Source organism: Homalodisca vitripennis, chromosome X (genome assembly GCF_021130785.1).
Source record: "Homalodisca vitripennis isolate AUS2020 chromosome X, UT_GWSS_2.1, whole genome shotgun sequence".
NCBI lineage: Eukaryota > Metazoa > Arthropoda > Insecta > Hemiptera > Cicadellidae > Homalodisca > Homalodisca vitripennis.
Genome location: NC_060215.1, coordinates 114,634,668 through 114,654,989, shown reverse-complemented (window position 1 = coordinate 114,654,989; position 20,322 = coordinate 114,634,668). Strand labels below are relative to the sequence as shown.

At 30.8% G+C, this 20,322-nt stretch overlaps 1 protein-coding gene across 3 annotated transcripts in view; it reads right to left on the bottom strand.

Moving 5' to 3' along the window:
• Positions 1-9,225: 9,225 nt before the first annotated feature.
• Positions 9,226-20,322, bottom strand: part of LOC124369803 (homeobox protein abdominal-A homolog) — an 83,413-nt gene continuing 72,316 nt past the window's right edge. The window contains exon 4 of one of the 3 annotated variants that reach the window (XM_046827909.1): positions 9,226-13,549. In XM_046827909.1, the coding sequence (XP_046683865.1) occupies positions 13,134-13,549 (416 nt within the window). In that variant the 3' untranslated portion in view covers positions 9,226-13,133. The remainder of the gene's footprint in view (positions 13,550-20,322) is intronic. The other 2 variants (XM_046827910.1, XM_046827911.1) reach the window with 2 other exon arrangements.

The following is a 20,322-nucleotide window of genomic DNA, read 5'->3' as shown; positions in this document are numbered from 1 at the left end:
GACCAATCTTGCCTGTCAATATAGTTTCACCTAACCACTTGGTTTCCAAAAAGATATTTCCACAATTCATGCAATAAAGAACTAGTGGATCTGGTGTTCGAGGGGTTTCTCAGAGAAAATTATTCATTCATTGTCTTCTTGGATCTGTCCAAGGCCTTCCACTGCGTCATTTATGCGTCACCGCTGCGTGAACTTCAATATTGCGATGTTAGGGGACTACCAGTCATGTGAATTAAGTCTTTCACTTTCTCCAAATTGAAAACTCCTTTAAAAAAATTTGTTATTGTAAATGGTAAAGTTGAATAAAACATTTACTAAAATTGGAATTTGAAATTCTTGCTAAACACAGTTAAATTCTAACTCCGCGCGTGGTGATTGGTCGGTTTAGTTCGTTTGTTTGGTCGCACTGTTATGACAGGTTAGAGGTTATAATTTGTTATTTTAAATGTTTGATTAGCAATACGCGCTGTTTCTTCTCAATCGACTGAATTACGATTGATTGCAGAGTGATTTAAACTAATAATTTACTTAACACTATCAACATTTGTCAATAGTATGACATAACCTATAAACTCAGTTTCTCAACTTTTGTGTCAATCTAACAATTAATCAATCAATCATAGTTTACGATAATGAAATATCAGTGTACAATTATTTACCTTTATTGTTGTAGTTGTTGTAAATGACGAATCTAAGCACTCCATATTTTCACGAATAAACATAGTTATCTGCTTTATCCCGTGCGGCGGACCCACAGTTATCTGCTTTATCCCGTGCGGATCCCGTGCGGCGGACCCACTGGACGGGCATCGTAACGTTACCGGGCGTTACACTTTTTCATGAGTGACTCCGAGCCGCAACCTAATTTAAGACGTTGTCACGTCAAAAAAACTAAGAATGGACTTGGCGATCCCTTAGTGATCCGGGCCCTTACTCTTTTGGTACACGTAAACAATTTGAACAACACTATTCAACGTGGACATCTTGTTCAATATGCACATTATAATCTAGATAAGATCTACGATCTAACTTATAAAATAAATATACTTAGAAATGAACAACTACAAGGAAATTATTTCATGAATTCAATTATTTTACGAATAAACCTTGTAATAAACAATCATAAAACTAATTTAATACGTTTCAATTTTATCGGCAAGAAAATTCAAGTTTACCATTGATCGTCGTGAAAAATTCTTTTCCATTTTATTCCGATTATACTACATTTGTAGGAATACAACTCGATAAAAGGCTGGTTTGGAGGGATATAACGCCAATGGTATCTTTGGTATCTTTGCTGTGCATAATCTGGCAAAACGTTGCTTTAAATACGTTACAAGAAAGCTCTATTACGGGCTAGTATACCCACTTTTCTTATGGAATAGGGTTTTAGAGTGCCTGAGCAAAATACAAAATTGAAAGAGCCTTTCGGCTTCAAAAGTACGCAGTTAGAAACATTGAAAATGTAAAATATAGAGTCGTGAAGATACCTTCAGGGCTTGGGATTACGGACTTTGCCTTACCTCTATATCCTCTGTATTGTTCTGTATTGTCGACGCAAATGTTAGTTGATACAGGGCACTGTCCACGGATATAATACGAGAGGAAGGGATAACTTGAGAATTCAGTCTCATGGAACGATTGCTTATGAACAATTTCTATCTCAGGTTTGTGTCAACGTGATGAACAAACTCTAGGAGTGTATCAAATAATTGTAAACAATGAAAAGTTTAAAAGTTCAATTAGATATCTTTTAGGATCGAATACATTTTATGGCAAATTGCTGGGCAACTTGAATCAGTCTTTTGTTTCCTTTGTTTCAGAAATGAATGAAATTTAAATTTTATGATAGCAAGAAAAAGAAGAGCGACAAAATAAATCTAACTTGAATCAAAATTTCAGTTTTAATTATGAATTTAAAAACAAGTTTTTATTGTATGTTATATACAGTGCGTTCACATAAGGACAAATTTGGTTTCTTTAGCATAAATAGTTCTAGTGATATTAATATTGTTAAAAAAGATACAAAACGGTGGCTGGCGCCTGAACGAGACGCCTATTAACTATGTTTATATGAAATCTTTTGATACAAATTATGAGTACTACCAGCCAAATAATTTTGTGACACCATTTTATAAACATCCTGTATATATATGTGTATATATATATATATATATATATATATATATATATATATATATATATATATAAAACCGTGTATATAGTACAATTTTATACATCACGTATTTCAATAAAGACACTTTGTATCAAATTTTAACTATACTATGGTTTATTTATCACTGAAATTGTCTTACTAACACATTTTGAATTTTTTAGATTACACGAAATGACCAAGATCAATTAAATATTTATTACTTATTATCATTAAAGTCGCAGTATAAGATTGGTTCTCTACTATATTACTCTGCGGTATTTGTGTAGATTTCAAGTATATTACATTTCTTGATTAATATAAAAAAATAATGTGCCATTGTATTTTATAATAATTCATTCAAAACTACTAATATTGTTTTAATTTTTTATTTCAATGAACATAATCTGTTGCTATTAGTATTTCGGTATGATTCATTCTGTATTGTGATCAAGATTCCCCCTCTCATGTTTTTTACTACATTACTTCAGGTAAGCAAAGATGATTTTTGTTTCTGTGCCCAAGCCTAAACATGGATTCGAATCTGCATGCCTGGGGTGATAAGTGAGGCTTTATTTACTCTACTAACAGGTATGAACTACTACCAGGTACTAAATACTACCAGGTACGAACTACTACCAGGTACTAACCACTACCAGTTACGGACTACTACCAGTTACGGACTACTACCAGGTACTAACTACTACCAGGTACGAACTATTACTACCAGGTACTAACCACTGCCAGTTACGGACTACTACCAGGTACTAACCACTACCAGTTACGGACTACTACCAGTTACGGACTACTATCAGGTACTAACCAAACCAGTTAGGGACTACTACCAGGTACTAACTACTACCAGGTACGGACAATCCCGCAATGATTGTCCGATTTCCGTGTTATTGTAAATATATAAACGTGGTAAGTAAATTATACCGTTCTCGAAGTTGGCTGACACACCATTGGCTTGATACTGGGGAGTTGCATTAGTTAAAAGAAACGTATCAGTATTGAGATACAAATAAAAACTTACGATATCCGCTAACGAATGCAATAATACTCAAGGCGTAAAGGTGTGAAGGTGTGAAGGTCAGTCAGGTTTTTATAAACTGATACAGTTCACCGAATCAGTAAATAGCGTCCCAGGAACTAATAGACGTATGCAGCACTAGAGTTTCCTTAATATATTAGGTTTTTTATATATTATTTTTAATGAACTGTTATGAATTATAGTGAAAATTAAAATATGGAAAAAACAAATGTTAGTAATTAACTGTAGTACTACATCCTAATAAAACTATAAAATAAAATGATAAATCATCATAATTGTAATATGGTATTATCAATCAATATTATTATGGCTAGAGGTGGGGGAAGGGTATTAAACTTAATCCTTGCTCACCTCCCACACATAATTTTGTTCGTAGTGTTCGGATAGGTCAAGATTTATTCTGAATCAGAACACCTAATCCGCAATGTTCACTACCAGCAGTTTTAGTGGTAAGATTTGGAGGTTTCAAAAATGTTGGGGGGCACTTCTGATCCCCTTGGAGTATGTAAGGTTGGTGATAAATAACAAAATTTTGAAAACAACTAAACTGGGTGGATAAATGAAGAACGAAGCTCTGTTAGTAATTTTAATCAATATATTCGTGGTTGCCTTTCGTAAATTAAATTATGCTATTTTTTTTCTTTTTAGTTCTTTGGTTTTAAATTCACAATTATAATCTTATTGTTTGTTTTTCATGTATACATTTTTTTATAGCTAGTTCACATTTTAGAATTACATATTTCACTAGGTGAAGTTGGAGCTAAGAATTTAGAGCTAATAAGCACTCTCTGATACTTAACCTGGGGACCAATGGCATAAAGGTGACTTCTGAACCACCACCTTGGTCGGGCAAGTGGGCTGCTTGCAAGTACAAATAGTTAAAGAATACTTTATTGGTATATTTGCTAGGATTTGTCCACCTCTTGTTAGGCCTACTACATTTCATGGAGTTACTATTAGTGAAAAACTATAAAGGGCATTGTTTTCTGTTACTGTATGGAGATTTAAAGAATATTAAGTAGTGAACAAAGAATTATAAAAAAGTAAAGAATTACAATATTAAAACATTAAAATTTTTATTTTTAATGTGTATATGTGTTACAATGTGTGTGTACAATAATATTTAGGTGGTGTTTCATAAAATGTTGTTGTATTTACATCACAAACATAATTCAGTTATAATGAAGTAGTTATTATATTTTGGTTTCTGACCTATGAATAGTATTGTTTATAGCTAAAAATTTTAAAACGCTACTAATTTGGTATGCGTGTGTGTGCTTTTCATTATGATATATAAGTATAACTAGTACAAAGAAATAACTGAATACCGTCTTAGTGAGTAGATTTCATGTGTTCATTTAGCTTTGTTACTTGAAAAAGTAAAATGTTTCTTCCAGTTTTAAAATAAAGCTAGATTGTCATGTTTTATATTTTTATCTTAAAATGAAAGCCTGTTGCGAACAAATTAATTTAAATCGATGATGGGAATGTCGTATAAACTAAGTAAAAATATTTACAGAATATTAAAGAATTTGTACTTTAATAACAGTAGTTTAATAAAAGCTTATATTATTTTTTATTATGAAATACAATTTTTAATTTGAAATTAGTATTTAATGCTATTATTTTGGCAATAATATTTTGAAAACATACAGATATTCTTAATCAAACTAGATTCTTCAGTTAAATTTACGTTTTGAAATTTGTTAAGACTCTCTAAAGCAATTCCGCAGGGATATAAATGTTTATATATGTGTAAACATTTGGGAACAGTTTAAAGATCACGTGCGTATCTTAAACAGGTATTAGGCCTACTAAATTAAATACATCACTTCTAGAAAGCAATAAGATTTTTAGATATATTAACGTAATAGATATATATATATATATATATATATATATATATATATATATATATATATATATAAATATTCCTTACACCTTGAATTCGGTATATTATTGACAGTCAAGATGTTATGTTCTGAAAACCTTAAAATAGCAAAGTTTTATTATATTGGACAAAATGTAATTATGAAAACTGGAAAGCATTTTAACAAGCTCATCTAAAATAGTAAGACGTCAAACATTCCTTGCTTATTTATGTGCTCACTTATTCCTAATTTTATTATTATTAAAACCATTAAAAATTTAATAATTATGTTTTTGCTGTTCAGTTTTATTAGTCTCCCAATATTTTTAAGAATTGCACTTTGTGATAGCTTTCAACATTTATCAATGTAAAACAAATTTTCGTGTTACTTACAAAATTAAGGCTAATTAGCAAAGATTTTCCTATAATACTCATTACGCACTGACACAGGAAAAATGTGTGAAACGTTTTACTATGAATGGAAAAGTTAAGGACTTCCCTAAAAACGGACATTTTTGAATAGCTATTTGCAATTTATAAAATATAAATCTTGGCTATTATATAGTTTTTCGCAACATACATTAGCGCTATAGTATTATAAATTAAGTTTTGGTATAGTACATTAATTTTTATAGTAAAATGTTTTATCTTTCTAGTTTTTGAACTAATTCCCATTGCAACCGCTAATTAATACAATAGTTTTGTGTTCATTGGCATCACCCAACATATAATGTGTTATAGTGTAAAATTTACGAACTTGTGTACTCGTACACAAACTTTTTATCCGCGATCAAGTTTTATTTGCCAAAACAGTGTCTTTTCACCTTCCTTCTTAACATTTACAATCTAAGCAAGAAAAATATACTCCTTTATCAATAAAGTATTAGATACATAACGTGTATATTTTAAAATTAATCAACTGGAACAATCAAACCAACATGGAATCAACAAATTGCCGAAAATGGTAACCTTTATTGTTATATATTTACAATAAAACGTTATGCATAGTTATATAATAATTTTAAGGTAATTGTTGGATACAAAAATCTGTTTTCAAATCAAACTAGTATATTACAATGTAAAATATATTGTAATTATTATGTTAATGATAAATAGTTTGAACTATGGCCAATATATAATTGGTTGAAGCGTGTCTTATTGATTGCCCTTGATAATAGGAATAAGTACATATTTTGATCGTTTATTTTGAGTCAATTATTTAAATTATTTATTAGTAGTAATTTCAATATACTCATTTGTTCCAGTGACATATATGGAACCAACGAAAACCAATTAATTATTTTATTTTATTATACATAATATAATGCTATTAAAATTAGAAAATGGAACAGTGGCAATCGGAATGTATATTGGAAATTAATGGCTGTTCTTAACAGCTAGTTTACGGGGGTCATGATTTATTAAGGTTTTGTTTAAAAATATATTGTTCTGAATATCATTTTAATGTTAAACCACTTTAATTACAACATACAAAACTAGCTATTATGTTTAGATAGCAGTTGAATCCGATAAGCACAGTGGCGTATTTAGGAATTGCAATTGGGGGGTTTAAACCCAACAACCCATATTTTGTAGTGAAGAGGAGAAAATATATTAATTTATATATATAAATTCATTTTTTATCATTACGCTTTAAAATGCATATTTTTTGAAAATTTGGGCAAGAACTTCGATAAATAGGTATTAGGGCTTTATAATCGAGAAACTATGCAGGAACAGAACGTGTAGAAATATTATAGCATACCCTTGTCACCGACGTATAAGAGTGCGTGAAGCTGTGTCTCTGTCTACTATGTTGCGATTGATAAATTGAACTAGTTAATACATGTTCTAGTTTAATATAAGTAATCGATAATTTTAAGTATTGGATTCTTTTGAGTATTTGATTCTTTTAAGTATTCGATTCTCCCATCACTACCGTCATGCCGCGGCAGTGGTGTCATAAACCCTTAGCCTCATTAGATATTGGGGTTGGATGAAAGTGACTAATACAATTTATCATTTACAAAACAACAAATAATTTATTTTTGTTTTTAAAATAAAAAAATGTTTTTCAGTAAAATTATATTTAACCATAAAAATAGGGGGAACCCAGCTTCCCTTCAACGCCGGACGTTAACACTTCAGTGTGCTAATTTCGGAAAAAATAGGTAGTAATGAAAGCGAGTCGTAACCAGTATTCCTCGTACGTATAAAGCATTCAAGATAAATAACTACACTCACAATGAAAAGTACACTACTCCGCGTAAATTTAAACTGCTACCTTGTGAAAATTATCTGTGGAACTTAATAATACTTGCCAAATACAAAACCTATCATATTTTGTCAATTATGGCCCTTGTATAGCTAAAGTGTTGGAGTTTACATGCTGTTGATCTTACTAGTTATGTACTTCACGTTGGGTATGGGATAACTCAACTTTTTTAATGTTGTATTACAAAATATGTGTAGTAGGATTGTTTGGTAACTATAAAACGCAGTTTCATTTAATTTGTTGTTATTATGTTTTCTTAAGTATTTATCAATATAAACTAAATATAGAGCGCATAAACATATGGAGCAACTTTTAAGTCTATACTCTTGAGATTACATGTATTAAATCTTTTGCTCATTGGTATTCTAGATGGATTTCTAACTACAGAAGTATTACCTTTGGGAAGTATTATGTGTTTCATAATATATTAAAGGTCATTTTATTTAGTAAGTAATAAGCTTTGCACGTTCCATAGTCTGAAATTATTATTTACCACTTTCCTAAATGGGTTTACATAACCAATATTTAAAATTGTGTTATGATTAACCTTACCAGTTTAGCAGGAATCACTTTCGGAACGTTAGATGGATCCTTAAATACTTTATATTAGCACTTTTATACAGTAATGTCATGTCACTAAATTTTTAACCAGGACCACAGATGAACTGACAAACATTAGGATTTAAATATTTTACATTATTCATATAAATTATGCTATATGTGAATGACATTTTACCAATGACATAACTTTTATTGAAAATAAAATTATATAATTTGTTCTTCCTTCAATAAAAGGTCTATTACTAAAATTAGTTTTGATTGGTTTGAAAAAATAACTTACCTGAAAATAAATGGCTTCACCTCAAGGTAAATTTTATCAATTTAAAATTAAAATACTCCGGGTATATAGACTGTGGAGTAAACAAGAGTTAATTTGTTTTCCTCCTTTTCAACCGAGTATATAGTAAAAATAGAAACAAAGACTATTGTGAAAATTTCACTAGACCTTTTTAAATTTGTCTAATAATCTTTATTTTACTACATATGAAAATGTAGAATTAGAAATTCTATGAAATTTCATTCATAAAAGGGACATCACAAACCTTCAGGTATTTGATAGTTAAAATATAATGTTTTTTTGTATAATCTACTCTATTTAGTTATTTGTAATTTGAGCTAAACCAAATAATAAATAAAAGTGGGTAAATTAATATATTCTTTCTATACATTAACTGTTAAATAAAGAATAAAACTATACTACAAAGTTTAATATGATCTTGGAGAGTGTTTGTTAAATAATTACGATTTTTTTTAAATTTTCCTTATTTTGCCCCTTTCCTAGGAATTAAAGTGACGAAAGTCCAAGTCCTTAATACTAATACATTTTATGTATCCAACAAAATCAGTAATGGTACTAAAATAGATTTTAACTTTTGCAAAAATGGTTTACTATAGTCCAAGTAAAAAAATGGAGTTGGTTTTAAATACACTTTTTTTAAGTTTAAAAAAACCTCTCCCATCTTATAAAGGGAGAAATTTGGAATTCCAATCAAACTTAAAAGAAGGAAGAGGAGAGTCAAAGAAATATATGAATCAAATGTAGTCTGATAACTTCCCGCATATCTTTAAGGCTACATAGTATTTACTATTTTCAACGAATAATAAGGGAAATAAATCACGTTTTACAATTAGTAGACTTCGAAGTTTCAAACCTGAACAGCCCAACCAGAATGTCGCGCAATTATGACATTGTACTTAACCTTTGAAATAACTTATATACCATATTTCCATTCACATGTTTATAAATATATATGTTTATTCTAATTAAGTAGTACACAATAGATGTGATTGGGTAGGAAAGGAGACAATGCCAGTGTCGTTTTATACAGTTTACTAAACGTATGTACACAGTGAATTGTGTCTACAGTTTATCTAAAAAATGGATACTAGATGTAATAATACATAGCACAAGAAACAAACAAATTAGGCAACCGATCTTCAAAAATACTGACTCAAAACGGAACAATAGTAAGATTCAATAAACAATCGAATTATAGCACTGTGCCCTAGAATCAACAAACAAAATTAAAATTTGTCTAAAATAAACTCACTAACAAAAACAGATTATCAAAGTCCAACCAACAGAAATACAATCGACACGAATATAAATAAATCAACATTGTCATTAATATAAAAACATATCTATTAAAATAAAAACGCAATATTTTACAAAAAGCAGCCATGTATAGCGTAACGTTAAAGCTAGAGCGTACGCTGTCTATCCGACGCTAATGCTACTTTAGCGACAATACACGACACATACATTAAGTTATACATTACATTACATTACGTAGTAGTCTTCTTAGATAACTCAATCACAATCAATTCATATTGTATATATTTATGCAAAATGCAGTTGTCTCAGTGTGGTATGTACATCATACGTAACATTATTACGGTTCACTACTTGCTTATATCAAATTCTTTTTAAAGCAAAAAAAAAGAAATTTATAAGTTATTACTGTACTCACTTGAATGTATATTGTTAATTATATTTTATCTCATTTTAGTACCTTTTCTAATATACTTCTCGCTAAACGGTAATTGGAAATGGTGTATGAAATAACTAAATATACTAATGATTTAAAACTTTGATATTAAAGGGAATTTGTGGTTACAACACACAATATCGCAAGAATTATTCAGTTAGAAATAAATTTTAAATTTTCAATGGTCACATCAGTCCAATTAACGTAATAGTAAGACAGCTTTCATGTTTTAATATTAAATATACATTGTGATATTTCATGAAGCTATTTGAAACTTGTATGTTCACGTTTTCTATAAAATTTGCTATCAAATGTACGGTTAAAGTTATTACTTTGTATTTATTTATTAAAAACGCTAATCATTTATTTACTTTAACTGTAATTGCTAGTAACAGTTTCAAATTAATTGTTTTAAAAACGAAAAGACTTAAACAGCTGTAGCATTACATTTCTCATATTTTAAATCACCAAATTTTATCTTTAATTTCCTTATATTCATTTTTTAAGGTATTAATAACCATCACTATAATACAGCAAACAACAGCTATATAAAAGACGAGCAATTTACAGCATACAGTATTAATACTAACTAGGTAATAATTCGGAGTGAGAAGTTACATACAGATTATTATTTACTTTATAAAAATATACTTATTGAGCACTACAAATTTAAATTATAGATACATCTGTCAAACACTACTGTAAGTATTTTTAAATGGTTCAGCTGTTCACGGATTTTGTGTTAAGTATTAAGGAAGCAAAGTATTGTTGTGGATGAAAACTCCATGTAACGTTGGGTTTTGCTCAGCCCAATATTTTAAAACTCATTTTACTCCAGCAAAAAATTAGCCAAATAAAAGGTTACAGTATACTTTACTGCATCTTACTGATACTTTGCCTGAAGTTATTGGAATTAAAACACAGAATTGATTTTTTTTATTTTTACGCAGAAGTAATTAAAACTCTGTACTTTTCTCAAAAACCATTGTAATTTTATTTTTAAATTTTGACTAAAACACTGTCAGTATATTATTTTTAGTTTGATACCCGCATTTTCTGTTTTAAATATGGATATCAAACCACATTTAAATCATCATTATGAAATATTTAAAACCATGGTTTAGAGCGATTAACAAGAATTATACAAGTAACGGCTGTTCATTAAACCCAGTAGTACATTATTAAGACAGCAATGCTGTACAATCGAGGTAAATTATTTTCCCTCACATGGTACTGATTTTCCATTTTATGATAAAAGTTCAAGGGCAGTAAAATAATAAAATCGTTGAGCAGATCCCAAAACCCGTGAAAGCCGAGACTAAATAATACGAGGCAACTGCATATGCTTACATTAGGAACAAAATGGGGACACACTTTAGTGACGGACGCGGTTTGAGACTTACAAGGAACGAAAACTTAGGGTAATGGATACAGTCCCTTATCTGTGTAAGTACTATAACATTGGCCATACATAGATTAGTAGAAGAAATTATAATAGTCTAACATTGAAACACAAGGTTGCTTAATGTACATGTAATGCTAAAATATACACAGCATACCACTCGTCACGCGAGATCTCTCTCCCACGCACCCATACTCATGCACACGCACACGCACGAAACTAAACATAACGGACGAGATTCTTACAGAAACAATATAGAGTTGATCACACACACGCTTCTCACTCGCGCCAACCCTGCCACCAGCTTACGTATAGGATTACTTTGTTATGGTTCGAACCAAAACAATGTTATTTGTTATTCGCTCCCTTAAAATTACGATTGGAACTCATTTCGGAATTTGCTAAGAGCGAAAATGAAGTGAAAGTGGCAACGTTGTAGAGGGAACTTGGCACATGATTGTATTTCGAGTATTGATCGCAAGGTGGGTAGAACAAGGGGGGGGGGGCAAAGTTCGGTTCAGTTAAATTGTACGTGGAATATAAATTTCTTAGTAATACGATACGGCCAAACAGTTACTTTACGGTTAATGACTCCTAGCGGTTAAGGAATCAGAGTAGGAATTCATAAAGTTTTCAGAAACAGTGACAGTTCAAAGTAAACGTATATGTAATTTGGAAAGGTTGAGTTTTTCCAAGGACCGTTTCGTATGAAATAAGGTAGAAGATGTAGATCAAATATATTTGTTATCACTACTTATATCGTGTATCAAGGGGACTTTTATATATATATATATATATACTTTTTATATTAAATACGAAAGCAGTAGTAGTATATTATAACAAAAAATACAGCTCATTTATCTTATAGTTCTTAAAATTCTTGCTACTTAACAGACAAGTCAAAACATGATGGGATTACATGCTTCATTGTAAAATTGCTAATAGGTTTTAAAGCTCATCATAATAATTACTAAAACAAATCTTAAATTACAATTCTAATTTCTTCTTAAAGAAAATTCTTAAATATGGCAACATTTGAATTGTAAACTATAACTATAAACAAAAAACAAAACATAGATACATAATGAAATGCATAAATAAACAGGCAATATTCCAAACATAAATATGAGTAAATTGTAAAAAATGAGCAATTTCAATAACATTTTATCAAACATGGCATTAACAAAACCTAACTCTTTATTTTGAAGGTTAGAAATGTAGACTTCAAAAGGGTTTATTAAAAATATCTCTTTCAGAATAAAGACTATTACGTATTTCGGAATTTTTATACACAGTAAATTTACGTATAGATGGTTTCGTTAGGCCTTCAAATGAAGAGAATCCTGCTTGCGACTGACATGAAAATTTAGATTGATTACGTATTTCCAAAATGAAGGCACTGAGTAACTTGACTTTTTGCAACAGATGTCGAAAATGAACAGTGACTTCAAATAACAAACGGGATTTTCTTCAAATTCTTCCAAAATAAAACAACAACTCAATAAAAACTACAACAATAACGTAAAGTAGAACTGTCCAGACAACAAATAAACACTGGCCTAACAAAAACAGGGAGCACTGCTCAATACTTCACAAATTCGAACCGATTAAGTACAACAACAATGGACGTGGATCGGAAGTTCGAGTACACACAGGCTTGGATCTCAATGTTATTGCCTCGTATACGTATCCGAGTTGCCAAAACCGGTAAAGTCCAGCAGCCATCCAATAAAACTACTCTTGGAGAAAGAATACTGGTAGAACGATTTCTCGATGGACACGACTTTTCTCACGCTGAGTCCTTACGTATGTCTGGCGTGACCATAAGAGCTTACGTCTGCACTTTGGTGACCACGGCTTTGAGGAGATCTGCTCCTGACGTCTTGTCTAGACCCGTCATCATCTTGTGTGGGTCGTGCAGTGAACCCTGATGGTGATGCTGGTGCTCCGCCATCTTCGCCTGTTTCTCCTGCTTCATCCGGTCCTGCTCTTCTCGCTCTCGCCTCGCCTGCTCATTGATCTCTTTCACCGCCCTGAGCTCTTTCTTCAGCTTCATCCGCCTGTTCTGGAACCAGATCTTGATCTGGCGCTCTGTCAGGCAGAGGGCATGGGCGATCTCGATTCTCCGCCTCCTCGTCAGGTAGTGGTTGAAGTGGAACTCCTTCTCCAGCTCCAGAGTCTGGAAGCGAGTGTATGTCTGGCGACCCCTGCGCCTCGGGCACCCGTTGGGGCCTGAAACCAACAGACCTATTAGACTATTGTTGTGCTCTCCACAGACAACTCGTTGGTAAATTTAGCAAAGCATAAGAATATTACAATACACAATAATAACCATTTTGACACAGCAAACATTACAAAGATAAAAAAAACCATTAAAAATTACATATTACACAAACAATAGAACACCTTTTATATTGTGAAAAGTAAAATGAGTAGAGTAGGTCGAAGACATTTTAATTTTTACATCATAGTAAATCATGTTTGATGTAATACAATGGACCAGAGGTTGAGTAAAATTTACACTGACCATTTTTAGTTCGAATGAATTCAGAGAAGACAGCTGAGATTGATTTGGTGCCCTAATCAAGAAAATATATACACATGCAGGTATTAGAAGCTTACTCCAGTCAAAAAACTTAAAACATATTTTCAGTGGAATATTTGGGTTTGCCTTGTTATCCTGAAGAAGGAAATACTTACGTAGAACTAAGAAGCTTGCTACGGTCAATAATCATCTGATTCAGGCATAAGCGAAAACATTCTTACTAAGTTTATGTAAAATTAAAACACAATAGTTTATGAGTTTTGCTGTTAGAACTCTTGTTATATTTCAGACTTTAGTCTAAAAGAATGGCTTCCTGAGTTGTGTTAGTCTTCATTTCTATGTTTCTCTTAGAGGAACTGTAAAAATTCCATATCGCAATTTCTAGGAAGCCGACCAGTTTCTGGTACTTTTTGGGCAAACAGTCACAGATTTGTTCATCAAAGTGTGTTGTATAACACTGCCTAAAAGTATTTACAACGCAATAACTGGTTACAACTCGTTACAGGCACGCTGTAGTATGATAGTAACATTGGATTTGCTATCAGCATCACACTCCTGACCAAGCTTACAGCATATTTAATATATTCTCTAAAATCCAAATGTAAGAAATTTTTCAGCCTCTTTAACGAACTTCAGCTAAACTTTTCAATAGCTATTTACTTCCAAATTTGGATTATGTTTCAAAAAATACTTCATTATTTGTTCCGAACTAAAACATATTTTTTCAGTTTTTTCTTGAAGTTCTTTCTCTACATAAAATCCTTCCTACTCCTTAAACGATTTCTTAAGAATCAGTTAAATGGGTCCAGCTGTCCCCCAGTTGAGCGCCTAGGAACACATTATTGATTCAATGTTAATATATATAATTAATTTCATATATTTTATTAGGAAATTTAAAATGTTGTATGTCCATTAGAGAGTTTTCCTATGAGAACAAGAGTGTCGAACCTAAACAATGGCAAGCAACGAAATGGTTCATTGTCGAGTGAACAGTATGGACAACACTATTTCATCGCACAGCGACTTCCGTATTACTATAGAACACTTTTACTGCTGCTGACAAATAGCTATAAATTACGTTTTACTACTTGTCATACAAAGTATTTTAAACCGAAGTTGTAGAAGAAACTGGAAGCTACCTTACTTGCTCAATTACCGAGTTGTATGATCGTTACTACTAGGATATAATACGACTATATATTTGACTTTGAAAGCAACATGGCTATGAAAGGGCTGTAAATCATATAAAACATTACGTTCAAGTACCGATACCTACTCTTACATGGGTAAGTAAGTAGTGATAGAACATGTAGGTAATCGTTCAATTCAAAACCAAGCGTACCGTGCCTACTAGTATTTTAATTTATTTATCTGATAAATGTTCTTTGTAAATCCATATTTTTAATCATGATCCATAAATTAAAAGAGAGATAAATAAGTTAGATTTTTTTAAAACCTTCCCGTGTCACCTATACAGTCTCTAAACTTAACATTTATTTTACGAAACCAAAACAGTGGGGAAAGTTTGAAACTGATCGATTGAATATTTTTGTGTATTTCTTGTACCAGCGGATGTGTTATTATAAATGGTAGTTCAGTCGTCAATACTTGGATGTTCGTTGGTAGTGTAGAACCTCTAGACTCGGATCTTAAATTTGTCTGTAACATTTTCATTGATAACGTAGCAAAGAAATAAGGTAACCCTCACCATTCAGAAAAAATATTACTCTCAGAGTTTATAAACGGCCATTAGATTGATTTAATTTGATGTATGCAGTAAATTATTATCTTAAAACATTTCCTAGAATTCGGGTTAGAGACAAACTCAACTATTCAAATGGATATCTTCATATTGTAGTAACTCATCAAATGAAGACCCGAAACAATACGCAACTCCACCCACAAAGTCCAGTAAAAAGGGTGGCCAATTTAAGGTTAAAAATGTATATTATAAATTCTTAATGCGATTCATCGAGACTTTTTAAGAGGATAAAAATAGTGTTAGAGTGAGTGTTTTCCTTTTGAAAATTTGAGTTACCTCCTTCTTCCTATTTTGCAAAAGTATCAAAATAAACCAAATTTAAAATGTAGTGTTAGGTCAGTATTTTACATCCCGAAATAACTGTAATGTATTTTCACTGTGCATAACGGACGCTGTAAAATTTTGAATTTGTTTAAAGGAATTTATCGATGATTACCCCATAACCTCATTAAACACATTTACGTATAGCTTTGAATATTACCAAAATAATCCAAAGGCGAAGTGTGTGTAAGACGATAAAAGTAACTGTAACTCTTCAGTATGCGATTCTAAGTTATGATTATTTTTAATAACCTTAGAAATAAACGATCATTTTTTTCAGTTTGGTACTCGATTTCGTAAATGATTGGTTGTTGAAAATATGATACCGTCTGCATAAGTTTGCAATGTAGTCATCAAATCAAGTAGCAAATTAATCAGTGCTATTTAAATGTTGCTTTAAATAATGTCATAAAATAATATTAAAAAAAAACTAATACAACAAATTTGAATTATTACAAAAATATTTTTACTTTAAATTTAAAACATTGTGAAAACTTAAGTTGGCTCATTAAGGAAGTTTTTATTTTAATTTATATTAATTATTCTTTTCTTTGAAAGATAAAATAATTTTATTTGTTATATCTTCGAGTATGTATCTGACTATAATATATGTATAAATCAAAAATAAATTGCACAATGTGAAACTGTGTGGTAGAACTAGACCGGCGTTAAGTCGAACGGTTTCTCCGCATTGGAAGGACTTTCTACCGCCAAACGCATCCGTCAAGTCCGAGGGCCTTGTTTTCACGATTTATGGCCCTTATACAAGGGTTGTGCCACCTCGCTCTCTCTTTTTAAAACGTTAAACATTTCTAAAGGGTTGCTCATAGCAACTTTCACTTCGTAGCTTTTTTATCCTTTGTGAAATAGTTCAAAACAAAACATTCCTGGTGTCCCTCAGAAGAAGGGATACCGTTTGGCTTCCAGCTATCGTCCTTGAGTTATGACATTAAAACTTGGGGATAATATAAAGGAATAATGTAAAAATTATAAAATGAATCTGTAAACTAAAACACATAGGCATAATATAACTTAGTATTCTAAATCAAAATATCCTATTTAAAACTTTATTAAATGTCTTTAATAATTTACTAATTGGAAAGGGTTGTTTATAAATATTTGGACTTTTTGTTCTAAAAATATTCTGTATAGTTTTTTCGAACGGGTTTTAATAGTGATCTTCAATTTCGACGTCAATGTTGTGTATGTCACGATAATTTTATAAACCAGAAAAAAATTGAAAATATATAACAAGTTTTTCTATTCCTCTGTCCTTTAAGTCTGTATTCATTACTCGTGCTCTATTACAATTACTCTGTTTGTTTGCCCTACTTTATTAAAAAAGTTCAATAACTCATTTCTTAAACACTTTATGCACGTAACTTATTGAAATAAATTAAATAAATGCAATTACGATTTCATTAATATTTAACATGCCAGAGAAAATATTTATTTTTCGACATTTTACTGCTGAATTAGAAGACTATTTAACGAAGTTCAGAAGAAAACAAGTATAAATGTTCTTGCATTGTTTTCACCCTTCAAAATAATTACTTACTGCTAGATAAATTTGTAATTGATCAATAAGTAAAAATAACAATATTTCCAAACAACAAAATGATAACTCATACATAACATAAAGTTAAAAAAAATAAGAAATTTGTAAACCTCAGAAGTTTGAATTTTTTTAATGTCATATGTATTAGACAAGCATAAACGCGCAGTAACTAATCCAGAGTAAATAAAAATTCAAAATTCCTAAACACTTGTGTGGTTGAAATTAATTGAAATTGCAGAATACGAGGGGTTTGTGTGTGGTAGAAGGACACACAACAAAATTATATATTTAAGTTCTAACATTTAAGTAGTAAATAATTGCTAAATTGACATTGATAATAATACAATATTATCCTAAACCCAAAAAAAAACCCAACGGCCCATGCAGTAAAGAAATTAAACATTGCTATATAATTGGTACTTAAAGGGAAAAGTACTAGTGTAATATGTTAATAGGTAATATAGTAGCGTTTATTTGTTATCTTATTCTTGTTTTTTCATTTGCAAAAACATGTAATAAATCAATCAAAATGACTTCATAATATAAAACCGATTCCAAAACCATGAAGAATAAAGATTTTAAATTGTGGATTTGAGAAATTTAAGTTCAAAGGCCAGCACTATTCGTAAGTGTTTTCTTTAATCCACTCATACACAATCGTGTAATAAAAAGCGTAAATATTCCATTTAAATCCAAACTTTAATACCAAAAACCTATGCACCCATTTCAGAAAAATTCCCTAAATTTTAGTAATTAAATTACTTACTTATCACTTATTCTTTCTAGTTTAATATATTAATAAGGTTAATAAAGAAGGGTGTATAGAAGTAAAATTAATGCGTGATAAAACCCAGGTGCAGACTACCTTGCTCATTCGAACTGCAGGTTAAACGTAATGACTGGAAAGAGTGAAATATAAAATGGCATTTATACGAGTTCTGTTTTTTAGCCTGAAACAAAAAGTGCTGTAAATATTTGATTGCAGCTCCACCACTTCCAAAACTAAATGGATAAAGTGTTATTTTATATTGTGAGCATAGTTCAATGAATGTACAGCAAAAGACTTACAAGAATGTATGCATGATCAAATGATTTTAATGACCATAAAAACCGAACAAAACGTACTTTAAACAGTCAAAAAACTTCTACTCATACATACTTTCTTTATTGCTAACAATATCAAGATTGCAGGCTATTATATTGCTATTTCTCTTATCGTGCAATATGGCATAATTCACTCCTTTTTATAATTAAATAATTAAAATAATATACAGTATGTGGTATTTAATTATATTCTTTACCTGTACATAATTTTTTAACTGCTTTAATACACTGATAACGTAAATAATAGCTTAGACTTTATTATCTTCTTGAAGACTACTAGGTTTTTATGTAGTAGATTATTTACCATACCGGACACGTTTTAGGTTTATTACTTTTATCGAGTACTACAACCACGATATACTATAATTTAATACTAAATCCCGATTCGTTCATGGAAAATCCTTCGCCATTTATTCTCGAGTCATGGTTGATGGATATTATTTAAATGATTTCAGAACGGGTCAACGTTACGTAACGACGAGTTGGTGTGGGATGTGTGGAGGCCCACTTTCTACCGTAGATAAACTTGTCCTACCTATCCTCTAGCCCTATAAACATTAATTAAGAACTAAAACACTGCTCGATCGAGGCTATATAGTGGTTTTATCGAGTCATAAATTAACGATGCTTTCAAGTAGCAGAAACTAACCTAATCAGAAGCCGAGGCAATAACGTTTTACCTGAACATTAACAATAAATTAACACTTTATAGTAATTAACAGGCCCCCATTAACAGTCAAGACGTAAACTGTTCTGGTATAATGAGGTTTATATTGAATCGCCAATAAATACAGCTGTCATCATTTTAATCACGTCTTTACCTTCACGGTTCGTAATTTTACATTCAATTACTGTTTTATTGCGTCTGGAGTGCACCCTTTCCATGTGTTTATTTCACATCATTATCCGATGGGCAGCAAACCCTAAAAAATACTGTTAAATTTTAATCGGTTTTCAACAAGGAATTATTTTAGACGCAGTGGGAGAACAAAATTACTGGGAGTAAGAATAGAAGAATTACGTATCCAATTACAATCGTATTTGAAACATGATCACGATGTATCGATAACAAATCGTTTCATTACTGATGGAGTACCTTTGCAGTCCCACAGGTTTCTAAACTTGGATCTCTTTTATTTATATTAATTATGAACACTTACCCGAAATTTTAGAAAATACTAAGTGCTTTCTTTGTGCTGACAACTTTTATTTATTACTAAGTTGTAATAGACTTGTTTACTGACACAAGGGTAGGGCTTCATTTTAATATTTATCGGATACGCTTTTTGTATGTTTCATGTTCAATCGTCTATAATGAAGCATTAAAATTGTTTTTGTATCAGTTCTTCAGTATTAAAACAGCCAAGTCCTATGCAATATTCCATAAATGGCCATAAATAAACTTGAAATTTTGAACGAAATTAAATCATTAAATCTTATTAGCTTTATTATAAATTTTATTTCTGTTAATACATATAATATTTCAACAAGTATATTTATAAAATGTTAGGATTTGTAATAAGAAAAATCAAATATATTTCATCAATAGGTCCAATTAAGTCTTTATACTTTGGGTACATAACAACTAGACTGGGTCATTGTTCAGTTATCTGGAATCATTTATAAAGTTTTTATCGTTAATTAAATTTATTTCAATTAAATTGTGAGGCAAAATTAATAGCAATCAATACGCCAGGGATGCCCATCAGATTATTTACCAATTTTTTTTT